Raw genomic sequence first — 16,109 nt, 5'->3', positions numbered from 1 at the left:
GAATCATAATGTATCTCAAGTTGGAAAAGTCCTCTAAGGATTGTTGATTTCAACTCCTGGCTCCCCACAGGACCACCCAAAAATCAGATCCTATGTCTGAGAGCATTGTCCAGACACTTCTTGAATTCTGGCATTTTGGTCACATGCCCACTGCCCTGGGCAGCCTGTTCTATGCCCACTACCCTCTGGTGAAAAACCTTTTCCTAACACCCAGCCTGACCATCCCCTGATGCAGCTCCATGCCGTTCCCTTGGGTGCTGTTGCTGTCACCAGCCTTCTGGTTGAACAACAGAATATACTGAAAACTAGAATGTATGGTCACTTACTCTGTGTAGAAAGTGAGTCTTCATAAGTCTCAGGTCACACTCCTCACGCTTTTTTTCCAAACATACTAACATTGAATTCTGAATTAGGAATTACCTGGGGACAGGATCACTATTGCTGTGAGCAGTGCATATTCCTCCTGTGTCATCTTCAGCTCTCCAATACTTTTATAAAAATTAAACATGGGAGTTATGAATTCGTCTGAGATACCTGAGAGGAAAATAAAAGCTATGTTATTTCTTTAATTATTGAAATAGTCTGGCTTATTGCCGATGAGCATTAAGTTAATATTTAAAGCCATGATTGTTTGTCTTAGTGGGAGAAATTTACTATACAAATCAGGTCTGATGCAATACAATTAGTTTACAGAAGTGCAAGCATGTCCTTGTTTACCAGAACAGAGTTGAAACAGGTGAGTGCTGGCACTTTCACAGTTTCAAAGTCTTTCTTTCAAGTAAGTTCCTTTTCTCTCCAGGTTTGTCCACCTAGCTCCTCGTAACAGCACTCATTTGTGTTCTTGCTGTCTGCTGATTTCCCAGTTGTCTTCTTTTTCCAGTATTCACAGTTTGCAAAACAGTCTCATGTTCCCCACCTTCATGCTAAGTATATGGAAATCTCCCAGGGCAAATGGCTTAATTTTAGCCCAACTCTACTATACAGCTAACTGCCATGGGCAGTTACTTTGGTTGTCTTCATAAAGAGACTTAATTGCTCCTTTTATGTAGCCTGAAACTTTAGCTAGGTCTAGTATTACCTGTAGTCTGAGATCAACTTGCTTGCAACTATTACTACCTCCTAGCATGAACCAGTGTATTATAAAGTACAGAGACGTAAATAATGAAAACATACCCTAGTTTGAGTTGGGATCATGTGATTCTCTCACCATCATGAAAGCCACTGGGTTACTGCATTGGGGCATGCCGACTGGGCTTCCTCTTACGGACTTTGTCATCGGGTCACACTGTTCTTACACAGCCTTCAATTACAGTTATATTTCGCTCTAACCTTTGGTGCTTTGGTGTAAAACAGAAGTAGGTCCTGTGGCATCTTTTTTTTTTTTTTTTTTTTTTTTTTGGTGTTAGAGTTACTCATAGCAGCCACTGACTACTGCAAACGGCCTCTTGAGCTCAGAAGTGGATGCACCTACAAGGTCTAGAGATTCAAGCCAGTGGTTCTTGGCTGAAAGGAGAGGGACTTCCTCTGTTCGCACAGAGGAGGGCCATGGGGTTTCTTGTGCTTTCACTCTGTTTAGTTTTAAGCTGTTCTGTGATGAGGCTTTACAACTTAGTTCGGAAACTGCATGAAACCATGCAGTTTAGAGTGTTTTACACAATAAGAAGCTGAACCCGGGTCTGATAGTTAGAGGCTGTGAGGGCTGGAGTGCCTCCAACAGGGGAAGTTCAAAAGGAAACCCAGCAGATGCAGCTCAAAGAAAGGAAGTGTGAAGTCATTTGGCTGAACTATGAATAAGTTACATTTTGCTGTGACAGTGACAACTGTTAGGAGTTGGACTCATTGATCCCTTCCAAGTTGGGATATTCTATGATTCCATGAACTTATTTTGATCAGTTGAGTAGTTATGTGACACAACAGGGTGAAAAGTATAGTCCTGTGTGGTGTAGCATGTTTTGTGGCTAAATAATATATTTAAATATGTGACATTTGCAAGTTTGCTTCAGATTACAAACCACAAATCTAGTGTTTGTAACAAGTTCAATGTGATTGAGAAGAGTCCATGTTCATTAAGCAGATCTATATGGTAAGAGCTCACCTATGGTAGTTATAACACAGCTGGAGCCTTATACAGAGCAGGCAATAGTCACAGCACTGATGTGCTGCAAGCTTAGTCATTACAGTTAACTATTTACAAATTTGAACACTTGTCATTGCTAACTTTTGAGAAACTGCCTGTCTGTATGGCAGTTTTAAATGCCAAAATTTCTTACAGTATGATGTATGTAGGGAACACATGCATGTAATTAAAGGTTCACGTGAATCTGGAAATATGAAAAAAGGAAGTCTAGTTGAGCCCTAAAGTGAAGTAAGTGAATTCCTCTTGTGAGTAGTTTAGCAACAATGAGAGAAGTCAGAGTCAACTACAAATATTTTTAGTACTCCCCAGGCAAGGTGTCACACTGCACATCATCTTGGCAGCAGGCAGGGAACAGAAAGAAGTGGGCTGTGACTAAGAGTCTCCTCGTTTGTTTCACATCTTCATCACTTAACTAGTTTTACTTTTTTTTTTTTTCTTTTCTTTTGTGGAGAGAGGAGGAGGAAGATTAGTTTTCAGCTGGACAAACTTTCTCATTGTCTTACTGATGACAGAGCTTCTCAAGTTCCCTTGTCAATACAAGAATCATAGAATCATACAATCATAGAATGGCCTTGGTTGAAAAGCACCACAATGATCATCTAGTTTCAACCCCCTGCTATGTGCAGGGTTGCCAACACCAGACCAGGCTGCCAGAGCCACATCCAGCCACATGAATGCCTCCAGGGATGGGGCATCACAACCTCCTTGGGCAACCTGTTCCAGTGCCTCACCACCCTGTGTGAAAAACTTCCTTCTAATATCTAACCTAAACCTCCCCTGTCTCAGTTTAAAACCATTCCCCCTTCTTCTATCACTATCCACCCTCGTAAACAGAAGAGTGTGATGAAAGAGACACTGGTGAAATACAAGGTATGAAGTACCTAAATTCAGGTCCTCCTTGAGCTCATGTGCAAGTATACAGTAAAACAGTCCTTGCACCAGAAAGCTTATAGGCTAACATTAAGAAAATTAAGAAATGAGAGAGAGGGTAGAAGGGGTGAAAGAAAAGTTGTGAAAGCAAATAAAATTACATCAGAGGGCTTCTCTGCACTACTGCAATTCAGATAAATAAGACAGAATAGGTAAAAGGGAGTAATAAAAAGGAATGTAATAGCAATGCAGCTGATGTTTACTGCTTTTATGAAAGAAAAAAAAAAACAGAAATTTGAAATCTTTAAAGAGATGTATATCACTATGCAATTATGAACAAAACCATGCAAAAGAGCAATTTTAAGTCTAGAATAATGTTGTTGGTTTGTTTTTTTCTTGGTTACTGGTATTGCCCCTGTCCCATCTGTGCTGGCTTTTCCCAGTTAATTCCTCGTTTTGAATGAACACATTACACAAACTGCTGTTCCATCACAAGAGGGGGCTGTTTCCCAATGTGATTGAAAGCGCGTCAGTTTGGATTTAATAACCTCCAATAGAAAGCAAAGCAAAAAAAAAAAAAAAAAAGAAAAAAAAAAAAAGAAAAAAGGCAGGAAACAGATGTTTATAGTTCTTGCTTTTTTCCCCTTATCTACTGTACGAGATGTCACTTCCATTCAGATTATCAAAAAAAGAATTAAAGGCAATTTGTTCCAGCCCCCTGGAAGGGCTGGAGGAGTAATGAATTGTGTGGCTTTTCAAGTGTCATTCCTACCAATCACACTCCAAAAGTGAAAAAAAAATCAAATAGATAAAGTTATAATGTATTTCAGTTCTCAGTGAGAACTGAAAAGTGAGCTGTTTATATTTCTTTATTTAGCTCAGACAAGAGCACTGTACTTATCAGAAAGGCAGAACTTCCTGCTCTGTATTTAATGATGTACCCTGCTTAGACTTTTTTCAAGAAGGTTTGAAAAACTTTGCATGATGTTGTCTTAAGGCACTAGAAACTGGAGTCTCCTCTGTGTTTTGTTATGCAGCATTCTGAATTAGGCAGATTGCTACTTAACCATCAGCCCAGCTCTATCATCTGCTGAAGACACTGCAATTCAATTTAATTGATTTCGCTCTGTTAATGCCTGACTGACTGGGAACTCCAGGTAGTCAATGGGAAAAACTGCCTTTACTGAGTATGTTCCGGCAGCATTAGCCTAGAGGAGATGCAAATTTGTCAGCATTATTCATTCAGCACCCCTTACTTCTTATACAGTTTAGTTCACCTCTGTAACTTAAGACAAAGTATTGTTTCAGACTTTGCCTTGATTTTTATAGTTTTGTTCCTATGATTTCTCAATGAAGGTAAGAGGGCTTGCTTTCATAAGGTTTGCAGTTTCAGGCTATAAATAATTATGAATTTAACATAGCCCTGGAATAAACTTCATTTTTTTCCTGTGATATCAAGTCAATATTGCCATTTCTTGAGACCAGTATTCTCTCTTTTATTTTGTCTATTCATAAAAACAGAGCAGATCGATCTATTGCAAAAGAAAGCTTGCAAATAAATGCTAATTAATAGCAACTAGCACTGTGTTATTAAAATGGATGAAGATATCTTTTTTTCTTGATAAATGTGGAGATGACTAGATATTAAATCAAAAGTATGATAGTAGCTGTTTTATGAAAATAAAATATATTAATTACTCACAAAATTACACCTTATCTTTCACAATGCTCCATCTACCAGAACTGACTTCCGTGCTGTAAAGTATTTGTTATGAGCTCTGCATTCAAATATATTCAGCAGCCCTTTAAACATGGGCTGAATTCACCCTATTGATGCTAAGAGCTGGATAAGGGAGGAATATCTATCCAGTAGAGAAAATACACTAGGATATGGACATGGGACCTCTCTTCTACCTCCTCTTCTAGAGGTGAACTACTTAAACAAGAAGTTAGTGTGTGTCAGGGAGAACTCACAAGCAGGATTGCAAAACCCCTTCCTCCCAAAATCAATTAATAGTACCAGTGTGGAGCCATCAGTGCAAGTGATGAAACACCATCAAGGAGGATGCAAATGGCACTGCCACATTCCATCCTCTGGCAGCAGCCGTGTTGGGGCAATCTGCAGGGAGGTGTGGCCTAGCACACAACAGCAGCTGTGCTGCCTTCAGCTAGTCCTCATGGGCCAAAGCTACTTATCTAAGTAAGTTTCTGGCCTAGAGAAACACACTTATGCAGAAGGAAAGAGATTGGGTCCTCTGATATCTGTTCTTATTTTCATATACGTAAATTAACTCCGTAGATATGGCTTAAACAGTTGTGTAAACTTTATTTGTAATTCAGAAACATGGCACTCAGCAGGAGAGATCAGGACCATATACAAGCTGAGAAGTTCTTTCATATACTCTGTTCCTTCCTATAGTCTTTAATTAAAAGTGTCCCTAATTTCTAAATGTTCTGTGCAGGGTGCTGATTTTGGGTCGAGTCACAGGATAGGAAATGTCTCCTTCCACGTGAATGCGTGCAACTGGCAGAGTTGGACAGCTTAGATTTGCACCTATGTTTAAAAACAAGGAGTGACATAAAGAGATTACACTGTCTCAGATTATCTGTTCTCGACAGTGAAGATTATTTTGTTTCCCCATACGGCCTCCAGCACAGCGGGCTTTTGAAGCGCTATGGTTACTCAGTACAAATAATCAAATAATGAAAGCCAAAGGCAGCGGAAGTTGGTTAGGTACCATTGTTCCTCTGCCAAATTTTTGTCCTTGGTTGCAGGAGGCCCTTGTCCAAATCAATGGGAACTTTGTATCCACGTTCAAGGGCGAAAGGTGGCCTTCTGCCAATGCTTTGGAATAGCGGCTGTTTCGTTTTACTCTTGGATTGCATTGCACTTCAACACTTGTAACCCATCCAGCAAGACGAAGGTGTACTTCACAATGGCAGGTCTCCTGCTGCCAACTGAAAGTTTGAGTCCCAGTTCTTCCACTTCTATTCACATCAGAAAGTATGCTATCCCTGACACTGAAATCAGTAGAAAATGATGACGTAAAAATCTGTGGCTCTTAATGACTACTGAAAACAGATGTCCTTAGGAAAGGAAGGTATAAATGCTCCCTGAGAAAACATTCAGAATTTCAGCAGTGATTTTTAAATTATTGTCCTGCCCGACAGTGGGGAGTATTTGCTTTTAAAACAACAAAAAGAAACAAGATATTAAATTGCCCAGATGTCAGCCTTTAACAAAATGAGTCCATCAGTGACAACAAGGCATATGCGTAGTGAAACATCAAGTAAGATGAGTAAATTTTATGAGCTCTCATTAACATTAGATAAAATGTCTGTATTTCTCATTAGGTCTTAATATAGATTGAGTAAGAGAGGATTTCAGTTTCAGGAGCTGTGAGAGAAAGAATTGCTATAACAGGAAGACTGTACAGGCAAAAACGAAGGCAGATGTAGCAGGATTTATGCAACAAGCTCGAGCTAAGAAATAAAAATATACCTCATCAGCATGAGAATAAAAATGAATACCAATAATGCTCAAAGGTCATCCCGATCAAATCTCTGGCTTCTTTATTAGAAAAAAAAAAAAGCCATACGTTCCACAGAATCAGAGTGGGGAAGGCATAAATATTAATAGATGAGAGCGACTTCTAAATGGACACAGTGGCAGGTGACAGAAGTTTGGATAGCCTGTGGCTTTTAGGCAGGATCCCCCCATTCCCACTTGATTTTATGGATATGGATATCAAGGCTTGACAATAGGACTGTGTGACATTCAGACATTTGTCTGCATCTAAAAAATGCTGATAGAAGTTCTGACTAATGACAGTTTATGGCTGATGGCCTGATAACGCTTAGGACCTCACCAGGAGCTACGAATAGTCATGATGCTTTTTCTTTGCTAAACTCTCATCCAACTGTCACTGCCTTTGCTTTGCTACTCTCACTTGGTTTTGCAGGGTATTTTGGTTTGCTGTGTTCAGTCAGGTGTATGCTAAAGTTCCTGTCTCAATACCTATATATAATTCTCTTGGGCTTTCTTCTTTATGTAATTTAGATTCGATCTCTCCTGGCCTTATCTCTTGGACTAGTCTATAACATGATAATATTCAGCTGCAGCTTTTAGAAAGTAGCATGTTTCCTTACTGGTGAAGTATAGGAGAGGTTGCTAAAGTTTCTACTCTAAAATCTGTTGTGTTGGCTGAGCACCACACAGTCTTTTGCTTCACTTTCCCTGTTCCCAGTGGGATGGGGGAGAGAATCAAAAGGGAAAAAAAAAAAAAAAAAAAAAACAACAACAACAAAGGAGAACTCATGGGTTAAGATACAACTATACAACTATTTACTAAGATAAAAGGATAATAATTATGAAAAATATATATGTGAATATGTGTAAGAAGTGATGCACAAGCAATTGCTCACCACCCCATGACTGATGCTCAACTAGGCCCTGAGCAGCAGAAGAGAGTGAGATGACCTCCCACTTTCAAAACTCTCCTTCTATATGATGTCATATGGCGTGGGATAACCACTTGGCCCCTTTAAGTCAGTTGTCCTGATTCTGTCCCCTCCCAGCCCTTAGTGAACATGAGCTGAGAAGTCAGAAAGGCCATGGCTCAGTACAATACTGCTTAGCAATAACTATAAACATCACTGTGTTATCAGCATAGTTTTTCTCCTGGAACCAAAACATAGCACCATACCACACACTCTGAAGAAAGAGTTCCAGCTGAAAATAAGACAAAATCACATCTTTTCAAGCCAGAACCCTGGTGCTAGGTCCTACAGCAGGGCTGTGAGCTGCATTTTTAGTGCTTTTCAAAGCTGTATGTGTAAGCAATGACAGCAAAAGAATTTGGATGCTTTTCTTTTAATTTATTTAAACTCAGGATACCCGCAAATAATCATGAATTAGACCACAAAAGAAAAATGCCTCAGTAGTAGATACTTTATAATATTTTGAAATGAGTCAATTTACCTAAATGTGTAATTCTAGAATTTATCAGAAACCAAGACAAAATGTGCAGTAAAAATGCACTAAAGCAGGAGCTTAATATGAAAACAAGAAACTGATAGCTTGTAATGTAAGAACAATATTCTTTTGAAAAGTGAGGGAACACTGAGAAATGTCTTTGGGAAGCATGAGAGAATCAAACCTATCTCTCGACTCTTCCTCTTAGAAACTCATCTGCTTGCATTGCCATTGCAAAGAAAGAGATAACACTATTTGACCAGCACTGAACGGAGAGGCAAGGAGGCATTTTTAAAGCACATTTAAGCAGTTTCCTATAAGAGACATGGTCAACTTTAACTGATATTCTCTAACATGCAACAATGACGATGAGGCAATGTTCATCCAAAACAAGAGGGAATCTTGCACTCTTGGGAATTCTGCGTGACTTCTAGTTCTGTTCAGTAGCACTTACAGTCAACACCACCTTCAGCAGCATTGGTAGCAACAGTTAACACAGCTACAAACACAATGATTTACAAGCTGCTTTTGTTTACTGTCAAAACCCCATTAAGTGCAGTCAAGGAAACTGTTTTTAAATAGACTTGAATTTGCACAGGAGAAAGAGAATACATGACAACGATTGTTATCTCTTGTATTCTGGTTATAAATGGAAAGAAAAAGGTGCAGCCAGCAGCAGGTAAGATGGCTCATGCTTTACTCTCCTGCAAAACAGGGAGGGAGCAATTCTAGTAGCAGTATTTCTTTTTATGTTCCTAGCTTGATTGCAGCTTCAGGAGAGATGCTTTAGAAAGTCTTTTTTTTTCCCACAAGCAGTAAATACATGTGTATTTGTTCAGCTTGTATATATTTAAACACTAAAGGTTGTAGTGCTTCTTTCCTTGGGAACTATTCAACACAGGTTCTGATCCAGAACTCATTTTTAATTTACATAGGTGGCTTTTGTTCTCCAAGAAAAAAAAGAATTGCAGGAAATCCCTTTGGAATCCCTTCCCTCATTGGAAGTTGTTAGTTGTCTTGAAACTTTCTTATGCATATAATGCTTGGGTTTTTAACTAGTTCATGAGAGGTCAATAATATTACAACAGGATACAATGTCATATTACAACTAGTTATGCTATGGCAGGTAATGTTATCTTTAAGTCTAGTACTAACTCACTCAGAAAGAAGGACGTTGCATTTCATCTCGACTCAACAGTTGCAGAGAATTAAGACTATCTGAAAAGTACAAGTAAGGAAAAAAGTATTTGTATGACTTAATGGGCTATCTGATATTCAGGATCAAAATATTTCCTCTGCGTCTGGCCTTCCTGGCACATTCCTCTGCCCAGAAGCCATCTGTATCACTCTTATATCACCCTCAAACACACTGTCTCCAGTCCTTCAAATAATGGTCTCTTATAATTAAATAAAAGAAATATTAAAAACTGCAAAATGTAAACCTAGAAATGAGCATTCTAACTCAAACTAAAACCGTAACTTCAGCAAGTGAGTTATTCTCAAGTTTTCTGATTCCTTTTCAGGGTTTCAAATGTATAATTATTGGCATCATTTTGCATACATTGGTAGTCCCCTCACGTCACGGGTATTAATTGAATCAGAACAGAATTCAAGCCCATTTCTATGATTAGCATTGTTCTCCTATATATATTTTCCTTCTGGCCATTATAAAGGAGGGCCAGAAGCTAGAATCAAAGCAGCCTCTCTTCGATTCCGAATTTTTATTACATTTGAATTTTTAATGATGAGATGAAGGGTAGATAAAATTTGCTAGTCAAGACAGAAAAAACAAAACACATTGTATATTGCATCAGTGGAGCACAAAGGCTGTGTAACAATGCAAAACACGGCTTTGCCTGCATTAAGGAGCAAATATCAAGCCCAGTTCATCTTTTTGTAACGTTCCAGACTTATATCTTTAGAAGGACCTTAAGAAGCAGCAAATATACTGAGAATATTCCTTTTTTTTAGTTCTTCTATGCACTATGAATCATTTTTGCCAAATTGACCTAAGAATAGATGTTTCTCTTCTACAGTAACATCCTAAAATCCTCTTTTTCTTTTCTCTCCCTTTCTATCTTTGAGTAATTTCATTTCCAAGCAAAAATACTGGTATTTTATTTGAACAATTTGAAATGGAATCTGTTTTCTTCATTCTTCTATGCTTATCATTGGAAAGCTGTACTGGGTTTATTCAATGTTGCATTATTCATATCACTTGTGATGTATTTACGAATAAACCTTTACCTTATGATCTTTACACTCAAGGCTGAATTGGATTTGTTCTAGTTAATATGAAGAGCAGCTTTCAGATGAGTCTTTTTCAATACTAGAAAACTATTTTACTAGCTTTTCAAGGACAAAATACTGACACAGAACTGCGACTGTGTGGGGTTTTTTTGCCTTGTAAACAAGATGCTTACCACTATTACGAATTCTTTCTTCTAGAAGGACAGTATGTCCTGTAGGAAGTTTCCTACTGAAGATCTCAGCTGAACGGAGGAACATGGCTTCTACTGCTGAGCCCTTCAGCAAAGCAATCTGATCTTCATGGTCAAGAGTTTGGAAGCCTGGGAAGACATTAGAGACAAGTAAGTCATCAGCAGAAAACTCCCCACTACTTTCTGTCCTGAACTTCTCAAACATGAGGTGCTACACATCTGTGTAACCTTGATGCTGGTGTTAGCTTACTTGACAAGTACAGAGGCTGAAAGTCAGATTTCACAAAATAACAACACAAGCTCAGTCCTCACCAAAGTCAAGTGGGCAGCATTTGTGGAAATTTTTAATTCCAGGCCTTTGCCTTTTCCTCAGCATAAGGCCATTTGGCTTGCAAAAATCTGGTAGGACTTTTTGCCTCTTATCAAAATACTATCATGTTTCTAGCTCTCAGCCTTGCTTCCTCTCAGGTGTGTACATGCACACATAACCTTGTGCTTGACCAGTGATTGATTTCAACCAGAGCAGCACGTAGCATATTGAATTATTTCTTTTGTGCCATTAAGGAGGTGTCTTAGAACCTTTCAGCTGATATTGCTACACTTTTCTTTGCTTAATTTGTACCCCATTCATGTCCTGTGAGCCAGTTAGCATAAAAGTAAAGTTAAGGCTGAGATATTAGTCTTTGAAGTAAGTCTGTAACACACAGAAAAACTCAAGATCATGGGAATGCTGGGAGAATAATTTTTTCTACAGCTAGGCATTCCACTACACCTTCCTTAAAAAGAAGGGCCTGAAGAATCTCTTCTAGGGTGTCTCAGTTCGAGTCTTCAAGGCTGAGTGTAGGGAAAGATGCTGTAATCCCTTTCCAGATGGAGACTGACTCTGAATGGTGGGCAAGTGCTCAATGCTGGTGAGAAAGCACCTGCAAACACTGCTTCCTTGCAAAGAAGAAGGGACTTGTCTCACAAGGAATCTGTACCATGCCTAACATTCACTCCTGAGGTAACATCCACTTGATAGTTGAACTTAATAATAATTATAATATTAGAACTCATGTTTTAAGTGTTTGTCCATAACACACAATGCAAGATCCATAAATATTGGTGCCTCCAACTAGGCAGACTTGTTTAGCATCCACAGTTCACGACTGAAACACCTTTCCAGAACGGCAGCAAACTGAACAAAGCAGTTGTGCCAATGTTAGTTGTAATTTAGAGGAGACTATTTGGCATTGCACTGGTATATGAGAATAAAGTCTCTCTAGAGATATCACCCCTTCTCTGAACATTTTGTTTTCGAATAGGCAGAAAGTGCCACTTCTCAGAGAGACAGAATTTGAATTATTCAAAATATTCTCTGCAGAGCACAAAGCCCCCTTTCTTCAGATTACGTGTCTGAAGAATGCATGTGTCAGTGGAGGTGGCATTTTGATATAGCATTCAAAATACACACAACAATCAAATGGCAACTGAAAGCAAAGTTTTGAAATAACAAAATGTGGCCCAGCAGACCGCATATACCTGGTAGTTTTTTAGTGAATTCCACAAGAACTTGTACATGACTGGTAGCCATTTCTGTTAAAATCAGAAAATTCCCTTCAGCACTGAATTCCTCGTGTAACTATTAGAAATCAGAACAAACAAAACCTGTTAATATTCATCAGCACTTCACATTTAAAGACATAAAATATAAGAATTATTAGAGTGGGCCGGGCAGGAGGCCTATCTAACCCTGTAATTCGTTTTCAATCATTCACAAATCAGGTATTTTGCTAGGTGTTGTGACAAATAAAATATGTAGGAAGTGTCCTTTCCTTTGAGTATCTGTCTCACTTTCAATGTCATGTCTAGCAGTCAATGATCTAGGCACTTCCTGACCTAGAAATTACATGTGCACCACAATATTTTAAACTGTAAAATGAAAACCATCAAAATATCTCTTATGCTGTGTGTTAAAAAAGAGTTGGCTATTTCCAAATCTTTTACCATCTAAGCATGATAACTGGAAGTTTTTAAATGGAAAGCAGAATTTCTAGAAGATAGGGAGGAAAAGAAAAGAAAAATGAACTAACAAAAACCTGAAAGATGCTGGGAATTTGGAACAATAAACTGAAATATATTTAAGCATCCAGGCTTGTAATTTAAAGAAAGAAAGCTTGGTTACAGTCAAACTCACTGTCTATATTGATACCGCAAAAAAAACCCCGAAGTTCCAATTGGCAAAAATTAGATTTGAGCATAAAGTTGCATTTTAAAAGAGTAGAAAGCTTTTTCTTGGCATTTAATTTTGGTAAACAAAGATGAAGTATAATTAATGACTGAATAGGAGAGACTCTGCCCGCTCACAGCATGTTTAAACTTATACTCATAGCCTACTTAATCCTCTGCCTCTTCATCCACAACTCAATAATTAATTAATCAATGCACCTACTTACCAGCTTTTTTGACACCTCCTGAGGTATTTGTTGTTTGCTGTATGAATCCATGATGTAATCAAGAAGGTTCTGCTGTTCTGGGGTAAATTCTACTTTCTCCTATACTGGCAAAAACAAAAAGCCCATCATGAAATGCAGTTATGTAGAAATGACCCAGAATCACTTGTTTTAGGCAAAAGATATGCATCCATTTCTCGCACCTGGACATCAAGCAGACTAGGTTTGCTTGTCACCAAGAGACACTGGATTTCTACAGAAGTCAAAAGAGGAGAGGTGTTTCAGGTTTCTAAACAGCATGAGTTTGTGTGGTTTAATATTAAAAATAGGGAAATGATTAGCAACTAGCCAGGTGTGCTCAAACTTCAGTACCATGCCTCACTGTATGTGAAGTATACCAGACATGTATAACAGAAGATATATTTTATGGCTTTTGTGGAGGTTACTGAGTTTTGACTAAAGATACCAGAACTATTATACTCAAGGCATTTTTTTTACTTGAGTGAGAGATGGATTTTTAGTTGATGCAGATAGCTCCACAGACTTTACAAGTACTTATTCACTGTACTAACCACAGCTAGCTAAAAACACCACTACTATTGCAAGAATTTTATTACCCTATAAATTTTAGTTGTAGATGTCACTTGTTTCATGTCGTGGCCTTCATTATCTTCATTGACTGTCTGATCTGGGAGCTGTTTCACATTTTTCCGTAGCCTTTTTGACTTGCATTGTATTTCTGTTAATAGACCTGGAACACACAATACAATAGATTTTGGATATATATTATATCCTTCAGGCACTGAGTAGGTGCATAAACATGCCTTTGAATGCCCTTTATGCTAACAAACACACTTACCTGTACAGACCATTTCCTGAACATGTGTGATGTGAATCTAATGAGACACACAAGTATATACCAATGAGTAGTCCAGCCCATCTACAGAGGAAAACCAGTTGGTGCCCAGCATCTGCACAGTGTGCATATCAGGGGGATTGTTTTGGATCACCTCTTAAATGCTCTTACAGACAGAGTGTGATGGGATTGTGCCGGAATATGTCTTTAATTCAGCTTCATCCAAAAGAATGCCCTTCTTTGTGCTCCAGGATGCAAACGAATGCGCAGTAAATGAGGGCGATTAGAAGACTGTCTAATTTGATCCAAAACAGTAATCAAGGTGTGGCTGTTCTTACATAAAGGGCAGTGGATTTTTTCAATAAACTTTAAGTTGTGTTATGGCTATAGTGCAGCTTCTTTGTAAAGTTCTTTTAGAAGAGGACTCCCAGGCTTCAGCCATTAGTGTCAGTATACAGATAGACCAACAGCTGAAAATTTAGGCCAGAAGTAACTCAGGCTGGCAAATACAGCTGAAAAATGTATTAATTTAAAATTTTACCCAGTTGCTCTTGATAGTTTGCATTTCTTTGTCTTAGAAGACTGGATAAAACTGTAGTTTTACTCTAGGGTTTAATTTGCCCCAGTGAAAGGATGTTTGCATTGTTGTATTTTGTTTTAGACTACATTTCAGTCCTTTGAAGCAGGGAGCATCCCTATATGGATGTCATAAAAACTAACAACTTGCTTGTGTAACAAAAGGAAGGGACAATGTGTACCCTAAGCAACCAGTGGAAGACAGCCAAAAAGCACAAATGAAAAAGTAAACTGTTAAGTATTCATCTAAAAATAAACATATCACCACAGGACTTTTATTCAAGCATCCTTCCCATTCTTCACCTTTGAAAACACAGAGCAGGGAAAGGTGCTCATTCAGTGAGTGCATGATGGTAGAGGAAGATACCAGGGAAACAGTGAATTTCGTTGTGAATGTTTTTAATTTCCTGTTTAAGCACTATATAAAATAACCTACCTGAACTGCTGAGAGAAGAGGAAATTTACATGATTAAAATAAGACCTGCAAATAATACCTTGAAAGGGGGGAATAGGAATGATGGAGATAATAATTGGTATTGAGCCATGTAATTTGTGCTGCTGCACAGCATCATAGATTTCTTTTTCTAAATGATAATATTTGATACATCCTTTGGCAGTGCTAATGGGCTTGCACCATTTTCCACCAGCTTAGGATCTAGCCTGCTGCTTTCCTAAGGAAAATGTGTCTTACTTTTGCCTTAAGCAGTTAAGACTAGATTTTCCTAAGCTTCCTGCTACTGACATCTTATTCTAGCTCCAACTAAGTTAATTGGAAAACTCAAGCGAGAGACAGGACTTTACTTTTTATCTCAGAGCTAGCTGGCTTTCAATGGTTATTAAACAGTTATTAAATTCTAGAAAGAGTAGCATAATCTGGGTCTTCCCTAGGTAGACATTTCATACAAGAAACGTGCAGTTTGTAACAAAACCACAGGAAGCAACTGAAACTGATGGTGAGCAGTTTTGATCTTTCATGTATAAAGGGCAGGAGCAGGATTATTGAGTAGCCATACCATAAATGTTTATAAGACTTTACCTCCTTATTCATTGGAAAAAAAGGAATTCACAGTGCTTGTAATTACAATCCTACAAAATGAGTAAGAGAAACAGTGAAACAAAGTTCAAGGTTGTCTTTTATTTCCTAGTCACTTTTTTCAAATAAATGCTTTGTACTCCTAGAAGCTTCATGTTTTACTGTTCTGGATTGCCTTGAACTAAAAGCAATTATACAGCACACTCCTACTTAGAAGCCATTAAATAGTACCTTGCAAAACATCCTCATTGCAGTGCATTAAAGCACGCTTATGTTTAAGTCATGAGCGACACAAGATACCCAGTGTTTCCATTGCAGAAAGAGAGTCAAATGGCAGTGCCACTCACTAGCTTTTATTTCACATGTGCCAATTTCTGAAAATGATCAGCCAGCTTAAAACTTTCATGCATACTCTGCTGGTGTTATTTACGGTGACCTATTTTTTTTAGGGATCGCTTGTTTTTCTACTGAGTCATTCGGGCTGTTTTAAACCCTACAAACACTGAAACAATGGATCAGCACCACAGGGGAGTCATTTCCCTTTGACGTGGAGGGACCCACTGAGTGCTGTCATCACAGTGGTGGTGTCTGCTCATATATTTACATATTGCACAAGAATATGTTATATCATAGAATCTCTTTGGCCTGTTCAATTTGCAGAATGGAAGATTAATTACACTATGCTGGCAATGCATTCCAAACACCGATGGAGCTTATTGTTTCTCACAAAACCAACAGTTAATATAGCATCTTCTGATCAGATTGAGGGATGGAAGTATATTAAAAATT

General features: G+C 38.3%; 1 protein-coding gene and 1 long non-coding RNA gene across 44 annotated transcripts in view; one reads left to right on the top strand and one right to left on the bottom strand.

Annotated features, from left to right (window-relative positions):
- Nucleotides 1–16,109, bottom strand: part of NR1H4 (nuclear receptor subfamily 1 group H member 4) — a 40,799-nt gene that overhangs the window by 1,711 nt on the left and 22,979 nt on the right. For all 6 annotated transcript variants that reach the window (XM_010709449.4, XM_003202169.5, XM_010709462.4 and 3 more), the window contains 5 exons: nt 13,473–13,606; nt 12,859–12,957; nt 11,945–12,044; nt 10,406–10,552; nt 421–534 (listed from right to left, as the gene is read on the bottom strand). In XM_010709449.4, coding sequence (XP_010707751.2) covers nt 421–534; nt 10,406–10,552; nt 11,945–12,044; nt 12,859–12,957; nt 13,473–13,606 — 594 coding nt within the window. The remainder of the gene's footprint in view (nt 1–420; nt 535–10,405; nt 10,553–11,944; nt 12,045–12,858; nt 12,958–13,472; nt 13,607–16,109) is intronic.
- The window catches only part of LOC146545285 (uncharacterized), an 86,522-nt gene continuing 77,923 nt past the window's right edge, over nt 7,511–16,109 (top strand). For 6 of the 38 annotated variants that reach the window (XR_014883300.1, XR_014883287.1, XR_014883318.1 and 3 more), the window contains exons 1-3: nt 7,519–8,661; nt 10,431–10,573; nt 11,294–11,426. This is a non-coding gene — a long non-coding RNA (uncharacterized LOC146545285). Of the gene's footprint in view, nt 8,662–10,430; nt 10,574–11,273; nt 11,427–16,109 lie in introns of those variants that run through there. The other 32 variants (XR_014883297.1, XR_014883294.1, XR_014883288.1 and 29 more) reach the window with 20 other exon arrangements.

This window comes from Meleagris gallopavo, chromosome 1, assembly GCF_905368555.1.
Source record: "Meleagris gallopavo chromosome 1, MGAL_WU_HG_1.1, whole genome shotgun sequence".
Classification (NCBI taxonomy): Eukaryota; Metazoa; Chordata; class Aves; order Galliformes; family Phasianidae; genus Meleagris; species Meleagris gallopavo.
This window is presented reverse-complemented; position numbering and strand designations above follow the sequence as displayed.